This window comes from Euwallacea similis, chromosome 17 (genome assembly GCF_039881205.1).
Source record: "Euwallacea similis isolate ESF13 chromosome 17, ESF131.1, whole genome shotgun sequence".
NCBI classification, from domain to species: Eukaryota; Metazoa; Arthropoda; class Insecta; order Coleoptera; family Curculionidae; genus Euwallacea; species Euwallacea similis.
Genome location: NC_089625.1, coordinates 3641677 through 3665240, shown reverse-complemented (window position 1 = coordinate 3665240; position 23564 = coordinate 3641677). Strand labels below are relative to the sequence as shown.

The window sequence follows — 23564 nt, the reverse complement described above, 5'->3', positions numbered from 1 at the left end:
TGCGTTTTTCCATCGTTCGACGTGTAAGAGCGAGGAAATTTCACCTTCGTTGAGAAATCTGACCGTGAACTTCACCACCCAAAAGCTCTCCGGTTTGAAGAAGAATAAATCGGAATTCTGATACTCCGAAAAAAATTTTTTTAATAACCGTATTACCTTTGCGGTGTCATTAGCCCAAAGACTTACATTCAATATGCGACCTAGTTAAGATCCCTGCAGCGGACCCGCAAGTCATACCATTGAAGCAGTTTTACCAGACCCGAACGCTAAAAGATCTTCTCCAAATCAAGATATCACTTACCCATCGAAGTGAACATTCCACTAGTGACCCGTGGAGCTCTCCACTTGCACCCCCAAAAAACCTTCAGTGGTCTCTCTGAGGACAATTGTCATTTTCCATCTCTTCGTCGCTCTTGGGCTTCTTCAGACGGTGCGAAAACTACGAAAGAAGAAATACCGAAGAAACAAACCGTGGGCAAAAAACTGTTCACTCGAGGTTTCGTTCTCGGTTAAGATCATCATCCATCGGTTCAGCAGTTGCTGGTGTTCATATCCTCCAACTATCTTCGTCCGGATTGCATCACTAAATTTGGAAAATGAACAAGGTAGCGGGAGTCGCTTAAAATATACTGAAACTGGAAGACATCAATGGGTCATTTGGGGGGTGAACATGAGGAAGCCGCTACTGAAACTTGGATAAAATTGTGATTGTTGTGATTTGGGATTTACTGGATTTTTTTAGTGGGGTGTTCGAGGATTTTTGAATATCTTCAGTTTCGTTTGGAAGATTTTTTGGGTAAGAGTTAATTAGTAAGTTCAATACGTATTTATCAAAGCAAGATTTTCTATGGTAGATTAGTTCATTATATTCCGCTTAGGATTAAGCTAGAAGCATATTCGGCTATTCTCTATGCACGATGCCTCAACGAAAGATATTCACCATAAACGGATACGTCTTTGACGATTTTTTTGATGAAAAACGTTAAAAAGCGTTAATTTTCATGTGGAAGAGAAAAACCATTTTTTTTCAGCCTTTCTTAAGTTGTCCCTGGGAGCCACCCTTAAAATTCTTTTTAGCTGGAAGAAGTGGTCTTATACGGTGTCTGAAATATAATTCGATTTTCTCTATGGTCATATTTTTATTTTCTACTTCTACCGGGTATCTCAAATACCATTCACACTATTGCTATCCTCAAAACGGTGTGGGATACGAAGTTAATTAAAATAGGGAAAATTTGGCATTTTTTAAGACTTTTAATTTTCTATATAGTGATGCCAATAAGTTTTTAGTTTTTGAGATATTGAGGAAATCTAAAATTAACAGAAAATTTTAATTTTTTTAAAAAACTATGGATCTAATCAAAAAAATCTTTAATACAAAATATTTTAAATGCTTTGCGTTCTACAAGAGAAAAGCATAACATTTTTAAAAAAGTGGTTAATGCACCACATATCGATTGAATACCATTTTTGAAATATGGTCCTAGATTTTTTTTGTCCGTAGAGTGAAGCCCACTTAATTTGTAATCCAACTATATATCACAAGCATATAATTTCCAACGTTTCATGGACGACAAGTTCACCATTAGTATTTTTAACTTTTTTTTAGAATAACAATTTTAAAATTACTATGCTATGAATTAAAATAAATTACTACTAAGAGCATTAGCGAATTCATAAAATCCTTTGCTTTCCAAATTTTTAAAATACGATCATCCAAATCGAGGGTGCAATTTTTTACACGTTATCGTTAAGAAACCCCATCAAGTCTGGTTGGGTAAAATCTGGTAAGCGAGCGGGCCAATAATCAAGTGCATTATTGCTAATCCAGCAATTTCTCTTAAAATGATTTAGAAATCCATACATTCGGTCACGATGAGCGGGTACACCTATTATGTCAACAATAAATAAAATTTCTAATTATATTAAAGCGAAAATCGTTGAATAAATCGTGCTAAATATGTGTTAAAAATTTAAATATAACGTGCTCGTTGGAAAAAGAAGGCCCACTATTTTTAAATCCAATATTCCAAGCCAAACGTCGATTCCAAACATTTCCTGTATTGTCGTTTCCCGGCGGGTGTGTTGATTTTCCTATGTCTAACGATAATGAATATTTCTGTTAAACTAACCATTAACTACTTTCATCAGTCCGTAAAATTTTTTGGCAAATATCCGAATCTTGCATTTTCCGCTTTAAAATCCTTCAACAAAACATTCTTCTTCTCGGATAATCAATTCATCGTAAATGTTGAACTTTTCAACAGTTTCAGGGTTTACATTTATTTCGATGTAAAGTCTTTCTTGTCGACATTTTTAAAATTTTTAGAGAAACCTCGCCATTATTAACATTTTTCTAACGAATATAACCTAAAATCAAGCATTTAATTACAAAAATGAGTTTCGTTTTAATTTAATTTCATGCTTTATCTACCCAACATACTTAAATCGTCTTTAGTATCCACTAATTTAGAATTTTTTTTTGGGGTTTAGCAAAAGATCCATATTCTCTAGAATTCTTTTTTCTAGGTACGAATTTTGATACATTACAATAGCATTTTTAGTATTATGGAATGCTTTGAAAAAGTGATACGATTCTTTTTTAGAATGAAATTAATTGAAACTTTTTTGTGGTATTATTCTCAAAAAGCCTTCCCTGTTGATCTTTATGCTTCAGCATGATTTTTAACCCCGCACTGATGATTTTTTTTTAAATTTCAATGTAAAAGGCATTTTTGGCCTTTGCTGGAAAGTTTTGTTCTACCAGTAGTGGGATGTGCAAATTGGTATACCTTGCATCTGATAATATTGTCGAAAATATTGAAACAAACCCAAGAGTAAGCGTCTCTAGACATGAATATACGAATAAAAGCGATACATTTAAAACTGAACATTGCTTCGGAGTTTATCTCCCAGATAAATTTGCCATTATTTCGATGTATTTGTCCTAAACGAGAGAACTTTAAAAGAAGAACCCAGATAAAACCAATAAAAAATTCCTAAAGTGTCTAAAATTGCTAGCAAAAGTGATGCAAGAAATGAAGATGAAGATGATGGGTTGCAAACCTAGAGAATGCGTATTTAAAAGTGCTAATTTCCCAGCTTTATTCAGACATTAGAAATTAAATAACTATTAATTTACCTCTTTTTTTATTATTATATGTGTAACAAATAAATTTAACTTTATTTAGAATATACGCTTTACTCCCTTGTTAACCGACTTTTGTTCAGAAAATTTATTTACTTGATGCTAAAAAAATATATAATAATATAATATAAAATATAATAATAAATATACATTTTAAAAATACCAACAGAGGGACCCAAACTAGCTTAATAGCGCCTTGACAATAACCCTTTGACAGCAACCGAGCACCTTGACAGCAACCGAGGGCTCTTAAGTTTCAAACTTCAAGGAAAAGAAGAAGTGGCGTCTTTTTTAATTTTATATAATTAGAAAAAGAGAAACCGTGTAATATTCCTTCTTTTAGGAGGGATATTTAAAATATCATTTACCCAGTTGAAATGCCCAAAAACGAACACAAAAGACAGACAAAATTGAGAATTGCGTGGCAGGGGAAAATTTTATTTAAAGATAACTTTTACCTGCGCCTGCCTATTCCAATTCGGGGTTAATTTATTTAGACAAATTTTTTTCGTACTTCAGCGGAATTAAGATGTTTTACCAGTTGCAACAGAATTCTTGCAAGCTGTACGTACAATCATTCAGCCGTCTATAGAACGGTACAATGAATTCTTGACAACCTCTGTAATTCCGAACAGTTAGTATTCCCGTAGTTTATTTATAAGGTTAAAAAGACGTTTCACCGAAACCTTATTTTCCAACCGAAATATACGGAATCGCAGACGGATGAGGAAAAAGCGCACATTTGAAGCATTCAATTTGGCCTGTTAATCAAATCTCTCTCCATAGTGGAAATACTGAACCATATTCGGCTTAATCATAATAATTTATTAGAGGAAATATCGAGGCATAAAACAACGTAAAATGCAGGTCAATTTGCACGACCGTTATACAAAACAGTGTGCTTTCCATAAAATCTGACTCATAATGAAGAATTTTAATAACATGACTATATTAGCGTAAATAATTAAAAAAGAAAGTTTCTTTACGATAAAGTGGGCGAGACCTATATCGGACATTCCGCAAACCTATAAAAAGCAAAGTGCAGCTGAGAGAACAGTAAAATGCACTCAACGGAAAAACAAATCGGTCCCTGAAAAGAAAGTTCCAGTGAGAATTTCTTGGAGTTATCAGAGCGTACCATCGAGGCACGGCTTCCTGGTGCCCGCGAATGTAGGTCAATTAGGCTCAAGGTAACACCTTCACCTTGACCACGAAGAAGAGGATCTCATCATCGCCGCTTAGGCTTGCCCACAATACGTTTTAAATGTACCGTTAAAGCGTTGTTTGATCACCCACTATTTGTAAGTGCCGAAAAGTCCGCTTCTCACAGGATATGTCCTGAAACTGGTTAAGGCATAAGACTAACGGGAATACGTGGATCCAGTGCATAGACTGACACACGCCACTGTCCACCATCCATAAAACCGATCTAGCGGTACCTAAGAACCGCTGGCGGTACCAAAACAAAACGAAAAAACGTGTATTCCGCGAGCGCGTTTATTTGCATAGGCCGTTACACTTCTTGCAATAAGGAACTGGCCTTTTCAGAACTATTCGACACTAATTGTTGCTTTTCGAAATTGTCACTAGGTCAGGCGAATTTTATTGCCGCTGACCTAGATGCCATTATAATTATAATTATGATACCATACCACTTTATATTATTTTCCTCTTATAATCACATTTTTCATCTTGCAGATCCGAAGAAGATACAATGGAGCTGAAACACGTCTTGCTAACCATCTTGAAAATTGTAATATCGACATGGTTGGTGCACAGACAAGTCGTTTATTACGCAAAAGGGGCGGTTTTAATGGGTGGACACGTAGACAACCAGAATTATACCGAACAAACCTCTTACGAAGAGTATGACTACTCCGAAAGCACTGAAAATTCGAAGAAGGCGGTAAGTTCTTGACAATATGGTGAAGCAAATCATTAAATCTTGCAATAATTATTACAGGACCGTTCAGAGAACATTCCGCATCCATCACCTTTGGTTTTGCCAGGATATAATCTACCCGAGAATATTTTCAATCGGGGAATGCCGTTTTATGCAGAAAAAGACCCTTTAACTGGCAAAATCGACTTGGAACACAAATCTCCTACGTTGAAGTCTGATGATGGTAGTGACTCCTATGAGTATCTAGACGATGATGTTCCCTCAGACGACATTTACGACAAGAAAAATATCGATCGTAAAGATTCGAGTTACGGCTCCAGTCATAAGCAAGCAGATATCAATCAACTGACTCCAAATTTCCACGACTTTCTTAATTTACCTGTAAAATACAACCCCAACAAGTACGTCTATCCGCTGATATCGAGCTCTTATGCCAGTACAAAAATTCAAGGAAGTGTCAATAAGTACCATAATCATAAAGACACATTTGGAGTTCAAAAACCCACTACCACCAAGAAGCCTGCTTATTATTCTACTAGCACAACTGCGGCGTATTTCACCCCAAGGACTACCCAAAGAACCATGGCTACAACTCCTGTGAGTACCACTACAGTAACCACGAGGCCTACAGCTGTAAAAAGGTATCCTGAGTTAACCACACCATCTATGAATATTTTGAGTTCTGGTATGTCTCATCCAAGCTTCACTGATGAATATGAATATGATGATGAGGAAATCACTATAGGTACCACCAAAAAATCTATAATTTACTTAACGACTGACCGTAAACCCACTGAACCTACTACTACTACTACTACTAAAAGAGTAATGAGTTTGTTTGAGCAGCTGTTTGGGGATTATGATGAAACGGTGACTACAACTGAGGCTACAAAGCCAACCATCAGCCAAACCACTACAGCTACAAGTAAATCACTCACTACAACAACTCAGGCTAGTTACCCGAATATTCATGCGGGGCCTAATGTAGATTTGGACGAGTACAGTGATGGCGATTATAGTGATGAAAGTATACAGGACAATATTCAGGTCGAAAATAAGGTGCATTTGACTAAAGTAGATGAATTGTTAAGTGTGGAGCCTCTAAACCCAGTGACGAAGCTTAGTCCTGTGAATAAAACTATTTTCGAAGAGAAGGGAAAAACTGAGAAAAAGCCTGTAAACACGAAGTTCTTCAGCGTCAAGCCTAGCAATCATTATGACACCTACCAAGACAAAACAACCACAACTACCTCAACAACTACTCCTAGTCCCACCACATATAAACCAACTACAACGACCACAGTAGCTACAACTTCCAGAGTGACTTCTTTGCCCCTTGGGGAGAACCACATAAGCGCCCCATCCTTTAACAGAGACCCTATAATCGTAGCCACTCAAAACTTGCGAGAGAAACTAAACAGTGAAAAGGTGGCCCAAAATGTTCCCCCTCATCTAGTGGTAGAGCTGCCCCCGCGTCCGCAAGAGCACCAACGGCCCCAGCTAGCTCCAAGTTCCAGCAGCATCCACATTGCGCCGGGCCAAGACACAGTTTCTTTCGTGGTGGGCCAACACCAAAGTGTGGGAAGTGCTGAAGGGGGGCAATATGTAGGGACTGCCCTTAAAGAGAGCCCTTTTGATACTAAGCCTTTCAGGCCCTTATATGGGCACGAGGCTACGTATACTAGTAACATGGATACGAATAGGGCTCCCCTAAATGTTGAAGTAGGAGGTAGTGCTGTGACCATTCAACCTTTGCAGAACTCAGAAGCTTCAGTGGCTATTGGAATTCCAGTGAATCGAAGAAACAAAGTGCCTGGTCAAGTCATGGACGCAAGTCTTGTAGATAATCAAGTTCAAATTCACTTCCCCAAGCCTGAGGGAGCAAAAATAGTGTTTCCAGATGAGAAGAAAAATGTTCAATCGAATTTAATACCTCCCAGGCTGGAAGGAACGCAGCAAGAAGTTTTGAAATTAAACTCCAAACCAATGTATCACCAATTACCCAGTGATTTAACACCTCCTAAAGAAAACGATATTAGTGGAGTACCTCCTCGCTATGGCCCTTCAATGAGACCTCCGTGGGACCCACGACCTGGCCACTTCTACACAGGAAAGCCTGAGTATGCACGTCCTCCACGTCCTCATCCAGAAGTAGCGTATAAACGCATAGACAACCTCCCTAATATTCTGCCTCAGTTTAGACCCAACATGAAGTACCACCACCCTATTGGGCCTCCTCCACCCTTTCACTTCGACCAACGTCTTAACAGACAACCTTTACTAGAGCGGCCTTCAAACAGACCTATAGGATTTTTCGAGAAAATGGGTCCTCCTCACCCCAATGTTTACAAACGGTACCCTCCAAAAAACATTCTTCGAGGTCCCCCATTGGAAGAACGTCGCCCGAATTTTGATTTGGAGGAGAGGAGGCCTTTGGCCCAGCAGCCTCTTCAAAGTTTAGACGAAGGCCAAACCCCCATGGCTGAGGATAGGATTATGAATGTGGACCCGAGAAGGCCTGCTATAGAAGATAATGTTCCTGAGCTGACAATGTACCATACACCTCCTAATATTAACGTTGCTAATAGAAGACATGGTGATGGGGACACTGAGGTGGAAACGTTGCAAATGATACAAGCAAAGAACGAGAAAGATGTTGAGGGGGGCGACAAGAGCGTTAAAGTGGCAGCGCAAGACCCAGATACAAACGGAAATAATAGCGATAAAACCATCTATAAAGTTTATCCAGTTAATGCAGCTCCCATAATCGATGTGGACAAAAAGGAGGAGCTGGTAATCGGGAGTAAACTGGATGCCCCATTACCACCTTCGAAAATTCACGAAAACGACTTCAACTACCAGCAGCAAGATCGCAATGATGCTCCGATACTAAAACCTCATCCCAGACCTCCAGTATTTCCTGGAAAATCCGACTTTCCTTACCCTCTAGAACGTCCTAATGGCAACAAAAACCAGGGAATAGATATTAACTTCAATAACCAATGGAACTCTGTGAATGAAGACTCAGAATCCCGGATCGTGTCTGGCGGTAAAATCAACTATGCTTCAAATCAAATATCAGCGACGCTAAAGACTTACACGGAAAAACCTATAGCTATTGCTTACACCCCTACTGAGCCCAATTTAAACGCTGACAAATACTCAATGCCCAATTATGGAAGCCCTGTAATTCCAGAAATTCGCCCAGGGATGGTGGATAATGCTGACACTGGGTACGAAACTGCGGTACATATGCCTCAACTACCCCTAAGAAGACCAGTGCCTCAAATAAATCACAAAATTGATTTAGACGCGGATTCGGTACCCCCAAAATTGGACTTTCAAGCACCCTTTCAGGCCAGCGTTAAGCTGGACGCTGCAACCAATCAGGGATGGTCGGTGGTGAGGGAGAAAAACAAGACAACCACACCTGAAGAGACTGAAGTGACCACTTTGCCTTTGGCTACCACTAGTGAGTTTGATATAGAGAACTTCAAGCCGCAGCTCATTGGAGGGTTCAAGCCTTTATACAATTTGCCCGATGGGGATGCCAGAAGTGAGGGGGAGGTTGCTGATAGGGAAGAGTAATAAGTGATATGGCACAGGTGTAATAAGTACTGATTTTTATTATTAGAGGTGTTGTGTGAACTGAAAGTTAACCGATAGTTAGGTTTAGCTGTACATAGTAAATTCGATTTAAAACAGTGGTGTTTGTGAATTTGGGAACATGCCTGATGAAGTTTGAATTTCTAAAAAGTATCCAGCTCCGGTGGTAAGAGTGATGCATGATGTGAATCTTGCTCTCACTACTGAAGCGATCAACCATAACTTACGGTTCATTGCTACAATCATAGGTTTAAGTAATTTATTATTAAATTATTTATTATTATTGCAAATTAAATTATTTTAGAAATATTGTAGAGATGAGCGGCTGTTTTTTCCCCCTTAAATCGCATTTCCAAGATCCTTAGCCGAGCTCTTAGCTCTACTCCTTATCACTTTTCAAAATTTAAAGCACTACATTTCGGAAATTCGGGTATCAATTGCTTCAAAAAATTACCTCATATTAATCGCCTCAACGAAATTCACAAACCGGCGCAAGTCGGATTGTGATACTCTACTACTACTCTTTACCAGTTTCTGAGATACAGGGTTGGCTTAGACTACCGACTTTTTGACTACTATTTTCACGATTTTAAACGTCTCAAAATGAACGTTCCTTAAATTGCATTTCGACGGTTTCTGGATCCGTCCACAGCAGTTGATTGGACCTTTTCAGCTTTGAGCAAAGACCATTCAGGTCCGATATCTCGTGAACTCGTGGATCAAGTTGTCTTAAGCAATAGGTCAAATTAATAGCCTAGATGAGCTCTATAAGCCAAAATTTGAATAATAAAGATTTAAAATTCTTTCAGCTATTACATTTGTCGTGTGTTTAAATTACATATTTTGGTCGATTCTATCGCTTTCCCTTGTAAAGTTGTTAATAGACTCACCAGAAGAGTTTCCTTTATGCAGAAATTTCATTCGATGGGTTCACTTTGATACCTATTTGGGTGATTTCGATAGTAGATAATTATCTCAAAAATGAAATGAGTGCCTTAAACTGCATTTCCAAGGTCCTAGGGGTACTCAAGAATCGATGTAACACAGGGTTGCCACATTTCTGTTGGTTTCTCAAAAATATGGGATCACTTGAATTTTTAAATTCCTTTTGAGGCACTCACTTCCAAAAAGGCGAGTGTTCAATATAGCATTTAAAACGCTTATCACACACTTAAAAAACTTTCGCAACAGCGAAACACTTCATTTTTGTACTGTTCCTAAGATCTACAAAAATGACTAACATTTAAGACCTTTTGCTAGTAGTATAATTTCCAACGAAACGTTAACAAGGGTTTTCGTCCGTTTGGCCTTAGTAAGGGGTGAATGTTATTCTCAGTTAATTTTAACTGAGAATGATGTGCGACCCTACCGCTTCAATAACCCCTACTTGTGTGTGAGGGGTTATTCCCAAGCAAAATAAAAGAAAAATAAAGCATCTATAAGATATACGTGCACGTGCGCCGGCTCTTTGAGCCTGCGCACACCGGGTTGTGGTACCTTTTATAATTCTCGAGTTTGACATCAAAAACATCAAAGTTTGACATCTTCATTTCATGATTCTAGTTATTTAAAATTGAAGATGCCTCAACATTTAATTCCAAAAGAATCTTAATCTGCAAAGGAACTATCTGGGTTAAACGCAGCACCCAAATTGATCGATTTATGCAAAGCACCTTGGACTGAAATTTTCCAAACGCGGGAATACTACTGGGACTTCCACAATGAATTCAGTCAAAACGACATTCTTACGTGCCATGCACCCTTAAAGCGGACAATTAAAACCCATCTTTTAGATTGAACAAACGCAAAATGACTCATGTGGCAGAGCAAAATAAATGAACCTCAGCGAAATCGCATTTCAAAAGAAGCATAAAAAGGCTTTTAGCCTGCCAGCACATATTAGGTCAGAAAGAGGACTGGACCTCGCCCATCATCACGCCATCATTTCTAAGAATTCCTGCCGACAACGCACTCTGGCGCCGTCGACTACTGTAAAAGAACACAGGTGATTATTTAGTACCTGTTCCACTGTTTCGGAAAAATACGAAATGGTGTAGCCACCCACGCTTCTTCTTATCCCCCTTGCAAAACCTGCAGTGCAACAGGAACGGGGGGCCGATTCCCCAACCCGAAAATCAGCGATCTCGAGGCCGCTTTTCTAGTGGGGATTTTGATTGGGCGGTTCGATAATACCACCGCAGGGACACGCGCAGTGAGTTTTTACCTACGCGCGCTGCCATTTGAATTGAACGTGGTCCAAACTTCTCTCTGCTAACTGCTACAGGCAATCCGAGAATAACTTTTCTGCTCTTCGCTTGCCGCTCATACATACAGTGTGTTGTGGTGTGCATGTGTGTGCTTAACCCAGGAATACTTGTACCAGCACATACGCTTTTAGGTGAGTACTACCTACATACGTATCGCCACTCGAGGACGCATCTGAAGCCTTAAGCTGAAGACTAGAGGGTCACGACTTCGGTAAAGTGCTCCTTAGACTGCCGGAATGGTCTTTTGCTTTGCAATTCACAGCGAAACAGGATTATTCAATATTATTTATAGCTTTTTATTAGCTTTAAAAATAATCACATTATTATGTAAGGCGACTCGTTAACATTCAAGGTAAACACATAAAAGATGTGTTTTCAACATTTCATTTTTTCATGCCGTAGAACTAGTCGCGTAAACTAATTCACTTTCAGTTTAATAGGTTTTAATAGAAGTTATTGCGGAATCCTCTTATCTGATGATGAAAAAATATGTGTCGGTTTCAGTGAAGTAAAGGCACACCATTAGAACAAGCATCATAAATTGGGCTAATACGGAGGAAATTTAACACGCACATGTTCCAATTTAAGCCACAGAGTTGTACTTAGAGCCAGTTGCGATAAAAACAGTTGATTTTTGTATACAGAGTGCCTGTGAAACATGTCGCTCCAGTCCCCAAATGGGGGACGTTAAAAGGAGGACCCTGGCGGTCAGACAATTAGGCAAAATGGACAGTTGGTCTAAAGCGTCTGCAACACATTTTCAATGTTATTCTCTATTTATCTGTAACAATCAATCGTAACAAGTGGAACGGCCGCAAAGCAGGTTTTGTTGCAAATTTTCAATGTGTTCTGGAATGTGCAAGAGCCTGAACTTTAGTTTTAATTTCGGAAAGGAAACGGGGCACGAATACGCGTGAATATCAAGGGGCAGAAAAGGCGTATTTCCAGTCGGTTTGAAATGATTGTGAAAAGTAGAGGAACCTACCGAGCGCTGCTCTTTCAGCGTAAAATTCGCGAGAACCTCGGGGACTCCCCCCGAATTTGCTGGCCGAGCTCTGATGTGCCTAAAAGACCTCCATGACATTGTCATCAAATTTTAATTAAATCGATTCGGGAATTTTTCGAAAAGCAGCGAAAACTGACTTTTTGGAGACTTCTCGTGAACTTTTTCCTCACTTTGACCCAAAGTACGTGCCTCTGAACCGCATCGCGTGTTAGAAAACCCTGCAGAAAAATTGATAAAAATTAGGCCGTCACCATCAGAGGCCAGAAAAAATTTAGCAATCGCGTTTTAGTAATTCCTAGTTACACAGTCATGGTTCTGTAATGATCGTGCGGTAATGCAATTTTTGGGTTGTTACATTTTATTACCTTCAATAACTGTTATCAAAAACGTTCGTAGTCCGCATTATTAGTTTTAACCGCCTTAAGGACGCTTAAAGCACCGCTCAATTTCTTTGCATGAAAGTTATCTCACTGGAAAACCAAACAATTCTGATTTTTGTAAACACTCGTCCCGAAAATATCTGCAAAACGGTTCGAAGGTTACCGAAAACCGGATTTATTTTTAGAGCCAAATTGATGGGATACCGGCCATCCTTTTCGTGATGACCAGATATTACTTATGAGCCTTGATCGAGTATTTATGTCCGATGGCCGTGTCCTAATCTGATTATAAGCAACTTACTTATATCGACTTTTGATCACCGTAAGAAACTGGATTTAGCTTGGGAGTAATAATAAAAATATTCGCAATGACCCATGCGGACAAGCGGTCAGCTTCCGAATTAGACCTGCTTGAGAGGTTCGAACGTTAGGTCATGCAATAAGCAGATGCAAATCAATAAGCTCGATTTGCTGGAACCAAATCATTGCCTACGTGAGTGACGAAAATCCAGCAAAATTGGAAATAACACGCTGTGGAATTCCTACGAAATAAGCCACCATGTCCATTTTTAGCCATGGTGTTCGCTGTGGGCGACCATCAATGAAAAGATCTGACGTAATTATGCTGTTAAGCACACACTGAAATTAAATGCGCGAGCCGTGTGTTAATTAATGGTTTTGACACCTACTGGTAAAGAATTATCACACCCATGCATGAAAAGTATATCTTGCCACCCCAGTGCTCCGAGCCATCAGATGATAAGAGTCAATGATCAGCGGTGTCAAAACCCGTTTGCTGACGAAGTCATGACACAAATCTATGATTTATAGGACTTACGTTCACCTTTAAGCTGTGAACAACAGGCGTGATTAAGTATTAAGTTCAAAAATACTCGCACAAAGCCGGGTTCCGGCGCCAGATGCGTCTGGCGTATCCAAAGCTGATTACTCACAGGATATATGTAGGATCAGAAACGAACATTTTGGTAATAAGGGAACACCTCCTAGGTTAGTGACAGTAATTAAAGAGACTGAAATGAATGGTACAAGCCCAACATATGGTCAAATAACCTACACGTTGCAAAAGGTGGCCTAATATGGAGAGACCAAATATAGAAACTTGTTACGAATACACGTTGTAGACCCAATGCCGAATGCTTAAAATTCCGGGTATCATTACGATCGATTTCGCCATTATTGAGTACTAAGGGACATGGTAAAAAACGGTTCAAAAATTTTTTAATTGCATTCTTAGTCGAGCTAATTAGGCCCTTTTAAGGCAGGACTTTCAACGGTTAAATCTGAAAAAAATGGATAAAATATATGCAGATTATTATTAGACCAGTTAATGTGCTAAATACAGTAGAACTGGGCTGTAACGAACCTTGAAGGGACTTGGCCCGTCGTTCGTTGTGTGCCGAGGTTCGTTGAAGGCGACTGAAGGAAAAAGCTGGTTGATTTAAAATTTCTGTTTTAACCAAATGCCAAGTTGCGCAATTCTTCGTTGTAGTAAAAAGTATAAATTAAATTAAAAAGAAAAATCTTAAATAAAATCGAAGTTTAGGTAGAAAATAAGTCCGTGATGTGACTCTGCACCTTGCGGTTTTTCAACATCTCTTCAGTTATGTTGTTCTGCAAAAAATCTGTCGCATTTAAAAAGTATTCATTTTCTGCATAAACCATCTGTACGTAATTTGTTGCGATCTCCCAACCAAAAAAGCCTCTTGAGTTTATTAAATAATTCTTTATTTTTTAATTAAAACTTCATCATTCCTGGCAACTTCCTCCTCGCCGCTCGAACCGTGTTCATATCGATCATTGGCAATTATTCGAATGATATCATTGGGAAATTCAGCAACTTCCACGTGTCCATCAATCATGTCACATCCATTTAAGTTAATTTCCTCAAAATATGAAAATATGCTGGTTTTTGACTCATTCGCTTAAATCCAATTCTGTTGTAATCCATTGCGCAAGAGGGAGCTCATCTTCGTCTATATATCTTTCCTCAACATCGAGCCCAGCATGTTTAAAATAGTTGGAAATTGTCTTTTGAGAAAGGTTTGTCCAGGCCAAATTAAACAGTAAAATTGCTTTCGATAATGAAATTTTGAATTCATTTTTTTTGTCATGAGCGTCAATTCAACGCAGTTAGCGTACACTTGAAGAGTGGTTGATTTAGAGTCTAAACTAAACATAAACATATACAAATTAATTATGCACATTAACTACTCGGTATTTTATACTTCTAATTGATTTATATTATAATTCTTGTTTTATTACGCTCAACAATGAACAATGATACTGCTGTGAGCGAGCATTGAGGCAGCTCGCTCACAGCAGCAGCTCTTGGCGGTTCGTTTTAATGAAGCTCAAAGTTCCAAAAAATAACAAATATGGTATGTTATAACCGAGTGTTCGTTATATCCGAGTTTGTTATAAGCGAATAAAAATACGTTAGTTTTATAGGAACTTGGGAGGGACTTTTCCGCTCGTTCGCTGTAACCGAGAGTGGTTACGGCCGAGGGGGGTAACTTTGATTTCTTAAATGGCAACTTGTTTTGCAGATTCGAGTTTTACGGCAAAAAACACGTAGAATTTGTCTGGAAGATTTTTTTCGATTCGCATAGATGGCGCTGTAAGCAGCGAAATTCAATTTTCCCTCCTCTTGTGATTCACCGGAATATTTGATGAAATCTGCTTTGAAACCAATGTAAACGAGAACTTTTTGCAGTTAGTTTTTAAAGTAAGTGCTCAAAACGATGGCCTTTAACTTTAATGCACTTATTAATCCGCATTTCGGCCGGACACAACCGAGAAGCGCGTCTCCTGGAATTTCGGCTTCAGCATTCCTGAGACGCGCGATTAATTGTTTATTCAAGTTATTTCTTTTTTATACGTTTAAACAAAAAACATAAACAAATAAAAATGTGTTATTTTTATTTATTCCCAACGACGCGAGAGGACAAGATTTTTTCTGAGGAAATCCCATCAAACATTCCGATAAATCATAAGCGAAAGGAAAAAAAATTCGTTGATTATAGTCATCTATGGTGAATCGAAGAAAATCTTCCAGACAAATTCTACGCGTTTTTGCCGTAGAATTCGAATCTGCAAAAAAAGTTGGGGATGCCATTTAAGAAATCAAAGTGACCCCCCATCCTCCCCATGAGGAGGGGCACTAATTTTAGCATCAATGTATTTCCCCCACGGAATAATTAAACTTTCATAATGGAAATTTTTTTCGTAGAGCAGCTATTATTCGAGACGTTGCGATGTTTCAAGCTAAATGCTTCACCCAGTATAATATTGGGATTGAGGTTTGTAGCCTGGCAGTGAGAAGCTGCAAAAACGATAAGCAGCCGAACATTGGAAAGCGGCAAAAGTGCTCTTATCCAGTTTTTCAGGATCAAAATCCTTATTTTGGTCATTCATCGAAAATTTCTGGGCATGTTTTCAATCGCCGATCAATTCTCACTGGCCAATTACTCGCCTCTATTCAGTTCTATGTTATTACTTCTTCGCATACGTGCAATTTATTCCTTAATTTGCTGTTTAGTATCGAGCTCGTTGATCTGTGTAATTGGCTTCGAAAAAGACAAAAGAGAGGTCAAAAGATCTTCTTTTCTCGCCTTTGAATTCAACTGAGGATTCTCTTTGCGGCTGATGCCCTCCCCTTTTCAAAGTTTTCTCTTCCTCTGTAAAAGTACACCTGCACGTACTGCAGTCAACATGTACCTTCAATCCTTCCAAAGGAAGGTAACAGCTAGGTAGATATAGCAAATTCACGAGAGCTGGGTAATTAAATTCTTTCTCAATTTCCAGTGCTCGCCACTTGACTGCTGACCGTTAACACCTCACTTCTTAGTTGAAAAATATTGAATAAACATATCCAGACCCTCATTAATGAGTTCTAATCAATGTGACCATGCAATTAACACTGATGCATTTCCGAGAAAAGCTTATTATTTCAACAATAAAACCACCATAAGAAGACATCAATTTTTAGATGGCGGACGTGTAAATATAAATAAACGGTCACACTTACGGGTTTACGTTAAAAGGATTTCCGCTTGCTTTGTGATCACGTGTGGTCGCTCATGTGAGCATTTCTGGAAACCAGCACGCTTGTTTCTGGCAAATGACTAAATTGAGGTTTCGGGAAGGCCTGGAATAACAAAAGTCATGGTAATTGAGTGTCTTAACACTGGGTCGATTCTCAGTTGCACACCCTATAGAAGGTTACAGATATTATCTAAAGATGATTCGCAGACAGTCAGCGAAGGTCAGTTTACATGTTTGCATTGTACGGTATGTAAACGTGTCTTTTCACTCGGTGTGGTTCTTAGAACCGTCCAAAAATGGACATGGGATGTTTATTAAATCACTTATCGTAATCGACGGCTGCCACTTTCTATTCACCAGTCAATAGTATGTGGCTAACGGTCACCCATATCATCCGTGTGAAAAATAACAAATTGCTTTGTTGTGTTAAGTAAGTTGAAACCCGTTAAACGCGCGTTATGTGTTTAAAATGGAATTTATGCCCACTAGCCTAAATACGCTCCAGAAACGCGCATATATAACCTGTATATAATTGATATATAAAATTTCCTATTGTGTGTCTTTGGAGCGTATTTAGGCTAGCTATATAGGTTTTACGAACTTCGCCATTAGTATCTCGATTGTCTTAAGAGGTGCACGTTCGGTTAAATTAAGGCAAAGTGGCGCAACTTGAAACTTAACGAGAATAGATTTGCGAAGCGGCAGTGTTGCCAAATTTTGCTAAATATATGTAAAAAACTGTTTTTTTTTTTACTTATAAATCCAACACAATATAATCAAACACATGTCATTGTTAATGCTGTCCTATTGGCTAAACAAGAAATTTTCTTTCGTAGTAAGTGTATCATGCAGCGACAAAATCGAAATATGTTTCACTATCTTTAGACGGCCTGGTTGCAAAATCGATGATTTATAAAGCTCACATCTCCTATTCGAACGAATAAATGGAATATTCTTGATATTTGTTAGTGTTCAAGTTTATAAACGTCAAATCTGTAGCTGAACTGTCAAAAACTAGATAGTGAACTACTTTTCGATTTTGTGGCTCCATGGCCTTCTTACCAAAAAAGGATTCTTTTGTTTTATCGATATGACAACATTAACTTTGACATGTGTCTCATCATGAGCTTGGAAAAAGTGACATAACCGAAACATCGAATATGGAGGTTATCAGAAAAATAGAAGTTGCGTTTCATATCTAGAAAACTTGGTGCATTAAAAGAAAAAGTACTTTAAAAAGTACTTCAAGAAGGCCTTTAACGACGTTTCGGTTCCACCCTCTCATAATTGTTGCGTTTTATTTTTTTTGTATAAACGGGTGAAGTTATGAAAAATATTCACGAAAGTCTTTTTTTCACAGAAACACCAAGCATTCAGAAAATTATTTTCATTTTGTTTAATCCAGAAGCGTATCATACTTTTCGTCTAAAATGTTCAGAGCTGTATCAATGGGGACGCCACTGGTGAAATTGAAAACATTATTTTCCCATTAAAAGACGTGTCTCTACACCTATCTTACGCTCCCCAATTATAATAGAAAATATTTAATGCCGAAACGGACTTGTTAGGGAAAAACTAATAACATTTAAAAAAATTATCACCCTGTATTTTAGACAGGAAGTGAAAACGGGCCCTGTCCAAATGAACTTTTTTCCTGACTTCGGTCAGAGCAACCTACAGTAACCGGTCGGCAGGCCTATTCTGAAACAGCCTGTATATATATATCAATATTTTAGTTATTCAATGTAATACAGTATAGTGTATTATATACATGACTAATGCACATGTACGTATATAATATCGTTATCTTAGAGATAATTCACTAAAGTGAAAAAAAATTAATTCTATTTATTACATAATAATGATGATAATGATAATGACTAAAGACATTTTATTTTGGTAAATATCTCTAACTAGGTAAACAGGTACTTTATTTAATCCCGGGCAGAGACGTACTCGGTATACTAGTATAATGCATTTTGAGTGGGATGATACATTTTCGAGATAGTGCCGCGTCTTTAAGAGTTAATAATCTAAAAAACGATTTTTTTCCGAAATAAAAGAAAAGTACTACTCGAAAACCCTACTTAAGTGGTACGTGCGTCCAAATAACGGCTATATACAGCTCTGACTGGTCCATTACATGATTATCTAAATACTATCGAATTTTTGAATCAGACCAAAAGGTTTGTTGCATCCAAAAAACTTAATTCATTCATGTGCTGAGTAACCGAGACTGTTCCTACGACTCCAGCAGAGTAAGTAATAACCATTAATTATTGAAAATGCATCATTCCAGAGCGTATGGGAAACCTGAGCCTAAACCATCTCCCCACAAAAAATTACTGTTTTCTTTGAAATTAAAACGAAGGTTGATGACGGTAAAGTAAACAATACTAAGGACACTTTGGGGGCTTGATGTGGGTCAATGCCACCCGACTTCGCTCTTGAAAAAATCGACTGTGTAGGCGCCAACCTTATATAGTTTCAATTACACATACGGCATTGGTTTTACTTGATTTTTGGTCTTTTTAATGCCAAGTTCATCACGTGAATGCATGCGAAAAAATCTTAAAAATACCCCGGCCTTGCAAATGGAAAAAACATCCGCGACAAGACAGATTCCGTTAAAATTAGGTCAGAGTCCGAGAAAAGAACTCCAGAAATAAACTACTTAAAAAGACCAATTTGTCTTTTACTGGCGCGTCTCTCGAGAGTACAGTTAGAGTTTCTATCTTTGAAGTCTTGAGTCATTTGGTGTTTGAAGACAGGCCCAATCTTTTCAAAATAAAACAAGAACTCTCCAGACTTACCTCAACGTTTTAAAATTAGAAAATTCATGCGAAAGTTATGTCTGTTAAATATAGAATCTTAATCTGGAACTGAACTGGTTAAGATTTAACCATTTCAAGGCCCATTTTGTTGCAGATTAGTGTAGAATAGGCTTCGCTTGACAGCATGTCTACAGTCGAAAGGAAGGAGTATCAAGAAACTCGGATAATGCGCAACAGGTCACCGGGGAGGAATCTAACTCAATTTGATTCAAATTTAGGTGAGAGTTTAACACTCGAAACCATCCATAAAAGCATTTAAATTTTCCAGACAACTTACTAGAGGACCTTCAAAACTCTGTGTCCAGACCTGGCAGTTCTTTAGGCCAAAACGCGAATTCCAGCTACAAGGAGACTTCAAAATATATCAGCAGCAGCGGTGATGGGTACGGAAGAACTAACTCTCTTAACAGAGTTACGAATTTAAAATCGGCAAACCCAATCACTGAATATTCCTCAGATGATGCCTACTCCTACAAGGTAACCAATGCTTCTACTGATTGTAAAAAGTATAATTTCATCTTGATTTTAGTCTCCAGATGGCAGGGAGAAGGTGCATGGCTACAAGAAGGAGAAATACATGTACGGTAAAAGTACCATGGAACGAGAAATTGGGCCTGAAAAATCCAGGATGCAGAACAGCATCAATCAACTAGACTCTCTTCTCGATGATCTGCAGCAAGTCAAGAAATCTTCGTTTTCAGAGAAAGGTGGGTTTATATGTCAATTCGCAAAGGAAACACAAATCTTCCCGCTGACCCAATATATTTTCCATAAAGAATCGAGACATAATACTGAAAACATGAATCAAGGCGTATTTTTAGCATATCCGTTTGTTTTCCAGAGATCTATAATAGCACTGGCACGGATCCAGGATATCAGTAAGTGCCTATTCGACGTAACATTGACTGATTTAATTACACTGGACAATTTCAGGACTACCACCAGCGTCAACAGGGAGCTCCACTATGGGGATACCCCTCCTTCGTCCAAATCTCGGACTTTTGAGAGAACCGAAGAGAAGAGTTATAGAAAGGAAGGTTATTCTAGTGATGGTAGTTTTATCAAATTAATTTATTGAATATTGTGCTAATTGATTGATCCACGATAAGGAACCTACGGGGATATCAGACCTTTAAGACCAGTCTCCCCAACCTCTTCAAGGACTTCCACCCTTTCGAAGCAGACTAAAGTAATGAACGTGCACGACTACCCGATTCGAGTACTCGAAACCCCAGTACCAGACATTGACCCAGAGGTCCTGGCCCATTTAGACCCCAACCTACACCCAGCAGGTTAAATTACAATTAAAATATAAAAAACATTATAAAAAATTTCTCTTATAACAGGAAACACTAAAGTGACCACCACCATCAAAACTTACACTTACGAAATTCCTGGATCTGGCAACTACCCCACTCAAGTGAGGGAAAATACAGATATCAATGAGGAGTATTTGAATAAATTGGAGAGGTACACGTATTCTCCCAATGACACAATTACCACTCCCAGCAAGAGCTTTGAGTATAATAAGGTCTGGAAGTGGAATTAACACAACATCATTATCATTTAAATTTCTTTCTACAGACAGAAAATAAGGAAAATTACTTCAGCCAAGAGCCAAGCTGGAAGGACTCTACATTGAAAAAATCGTATCAGGAATTGGTCAAAGACGAGGTTGTACGCTACAGGAAACCAGCACCTCCGGATGAGCACACCACTGTATCTGAAGAAATTACTACAGTCAGGAATTACCAGCCTGGCTATCAACCAGATTTAAATCCACCAAGTAAGTTTCGGAGCTAATTTAAAATATTACATATATAAATTTTTTACTACAGCCCGAAATCAGACTTATACATACAACGAAACAGTCACAACAAAGAACTTCCCTCTACCACCACCTCCCACCACACAAGAAACTCGAGAGTACTACATAAACAAGGAGACCATAAACAGGAATCAAACCCCAATGTCTGAGAGAGGGTAAGAGAGTAATATTAACGATTACATAGAACACTAAACACTCATTTGTATCACTCTGAATAACACTTTGTATATGCTGTAGATATCCAGTGTATAACCCCCCATCAAGCCCTGACAGGAAAAAAACCTACGCACTAAAAGAAACTCAAACGACTCACACCACTAACTATCAGAACGGGTATCCTCCTCAAAGACACCGGTCGCCGCCCAAAGACGTCGAGTTGTTCAACCCCCAAAACCCACCATACGGAAAGAAGCCCCAGGAGCCCATTAACATTCAGTATTCATATAAGTCCACTAACTCGAGCGAAAACAGGTATATTAAAATATCATCATGGGGTTCTAATACGTCTAATCAAAAATACATCTAGATACAAGGGTGGTTATCCTCCTCACGAGGAGAGTCAAACTTTATTACCTCGCAAATTTCCTAGGGGTGATGAAGCGGATGGGCCGCCCAAGAGGGTGGAGGAGCTTATGGCCACTATAGGAGGCGAGGTAGGTTTAGGGGCATTTTTAAGACGCTTTGGATTTCATTTGCAGTTGCTTGCAGCCACCCAATAGTCCGTTAAATGCGGGTTTCACTGCTCATGAAAGAGAGATGGCCCACAAGAAGGTGGTAGAAACCTATAAACAACAGCAAACTCCTGAAGTTGAGGAAATCCAGAAGAAAGAACCTGCAACAAAGAATGTGACAGGACCTCCAGTTTATTATCCACCAGGTCATGAAATGTTTGCCAATAAAGAGGAAGGAGGTGGCGCATGGAGAGCACAAGTAATTGCTCAATTTTAAGTGTGATTTAATCTTCAGTATCTTGGGTTTTTAGGGAGAATATGGCAAGGCTTCTGGAAAATACATGTATGGCTCGGAAAGTGGAGCTAAATCAAAAACCAAGAAAGGAATGGCAGTGGTTCCAGTGTGTTTACCATTGTGCTGTGGCCTGCCCTGCACCATTTTGTAACAAATTCTTTGTGTTCTTAGATTCTTCATTATTTTTTAATATTCTACAAGGGAATTCTCCATGTGCCTTATTGTATTATACCCTCTACATGTTTGTTTAATATACCTCACAAAAATATACTCAAAACTCTAATGTTGTTGTCTAGATCTGATTAAGTACCTTTTTTAATAATGTTTTACTGATAAATAGGTGTGTAATATTATCTTAATATTTTTAAATTTTAAGTATTTACTTGTTTCATTGCAAAGTGTATATATTAAATATTTTGGTAAGTGAGCTTTAAATAAATAACGTATTGTTTTATTCTTATTAAAGTCTCTCTAAATTGGCAGCTTATAAATTCAATTTTATTGTTTTAACTTGTAAGTAATGTTTTGTTGTATAATACTAATTTCTTGCCAATTAAAATATTAAACAACAATAATCTTTTTATGAAATTTACAATTAAATAAAATTGATATTTACATAACGCTACACCTGACTTCTACTGCTTCCTCTCCTGAACCAATCCTAATAAATAGCAATCAGCCTCTAATAATGTGAGATCTCTGTCACAGCCCAAGAACTTGCTTGATAATTCTAGTTCTTTGATCCTTAGCCGCACTTTTGCCCCTCGAATGTAACTGCTAAAATTGTACGATGATGCTTTATAAATTAGTTTTTGAAGCATGAAAGATGTTACCTGGAATTTTGCTTAGGCCTTGGACAGACACAATGAAACTTCCAACCAAAATCAATATACAGGTCATCCTCTACTATATGGAATATTCGGCCTGTTACCACTTTACCTTCAGGGTCACCCAACTGAAATAAAATGCTCAATACTTGCTTGAGTATAAAGAAGCTTATTCTAGTCATTGAAGAGTAGGCTAATCTGACTGCATAGTGCTGCTTAATGGCTTTATGTATAATCAAGCTATTTTCATATATTTTTTCAGACCTTAACTACAATTTTTTAATGTGATCAAATAGCTAGTCGATATACTTGCATGGGTTTAATTTCATTATTACTATACCCTTATGCAGTTGGATTATGTACTTTTTGAATCATTCTTAAATTGTACTGTCACTTACATCAATGAATTTGGAATTCTTTAAGAGACTGGCAAAGGTTTGCGGTTTCTCTTCTTGGGTATCTTTAATGTTTTCAAACTTATTGAAGGCATCTGCATATGAACCGGCCTTTGGCTTTGCTGTTGGTTCTGTGCTTTCTGAAGACAACATACGTTTACATGTTTGTATTACGTTGGTAATGCTTCTTGCATTAGTTAATTTTCGTGAAATTATTCTTAAAAGCATTTTGACTTTTCTCGTCTATCTTTAATTTAAAAAAACCTAACCTCACTTTATTTGTTGTTTGGAAAATTCATTAAAATTTCAATAGATGACGCTCTTGCATGACACAAAAAT

At 38.2% G+C, this 23564-nt stretch overlaps 3 protein-coding genes across 6 annotated transcripts; 2 read left to right on the top strand and 1 right to left on the bottom strand.

Moving 5' to 3' along the window:
- Window positions 1-482: 482 nt before the first annotated feature.
- LOC136414525 (uncharacterized) lies at window positions 483-8975 on the top strand. The gene is made up of 3 exons (XM_066398582.1): window positions 483-796; window positions 4847-5054; window positions 5112-8975. Exons 2-3 carry the CDS (start codon window positions 4863-4865, stop codon window positions 8637-8639), a joined length of 3720 nt encoding a protein of 1239 aa, XP_066254679.1. The 5' UTR covers window positions 483-796; window positions 4847-4862; the 3' UTR covers window positions 8640-8975.
- Window positions 8976-10898: 1923 nt separating this feature from the next.
- On the top strand, window positions 10899-22468 carry LOC136414532 (uncharacterized). 4 transcript variants are annotated; one of them, XM_066398639.1, is made up of 14 exons: window positions 10899-11055; window positions 19304-19427; window positions 19478-19686; window positions 19739-19916; window positions 20051-20087; window positions 20143-20261; window positions 20319-20501; window positions 20556-20740; window positions 20794-20995; window positions 21081-21192; window positions 21275-21508; window positions 21564-21690; window positions 21746-21967; window positions 22020-22468. In XM_066398639.1, the coding sequence occupies exons 2-14, from the start codon at window positions 19334-19336 to the stop codon at window positions 22152-22154; spliced, it is 2037 nt and encodes a 678-aa protein (XP_066254736.1). In that variant the 5' UTR covers window positions 10899-11055; window positions 19304-19333; the 3' UTR covers window positions 22155-22468. The 4 variants fall into 4 exon arrangements, with proteins under 4 accessions (XP_066254736.1, XP_066254735.1, XP_066254738.1 ...); XM_066398638.1 differs by having other exon boundaries at window positions 21048-21192; XM_066398641.1 differs by lacking the exon at window positions 21275-21508 and having other exon boundaries at window positions 21627-21690.
- A 15-nt stretch (window positions 22469-22483) lies between these two features.
- Window positions 22484-23464, bottom strand: mRpS28 (mitochondrial ribosomal protein S28). The gene is made up of 3 exons (XM_066398659.1): window positions 23229-23464; window positions 22837-22958; window positions 22484-22780 (listed from the first exon to the last, which is right to left on the bottom strand). The coding sequence occupies exons 1-3, from the start codon at window positions 23451-23453 to the stop codon at window positions 22639-22641; spliced, it is 489 nt and encodes a 162-aa protein (XP_066254756.1). The 5' UTR covers window positions 23454-23464; the 3' UTR covers window positions 22484-22638.
- Window positions 23465-23564: the final 100 nt, after the last annotated feature.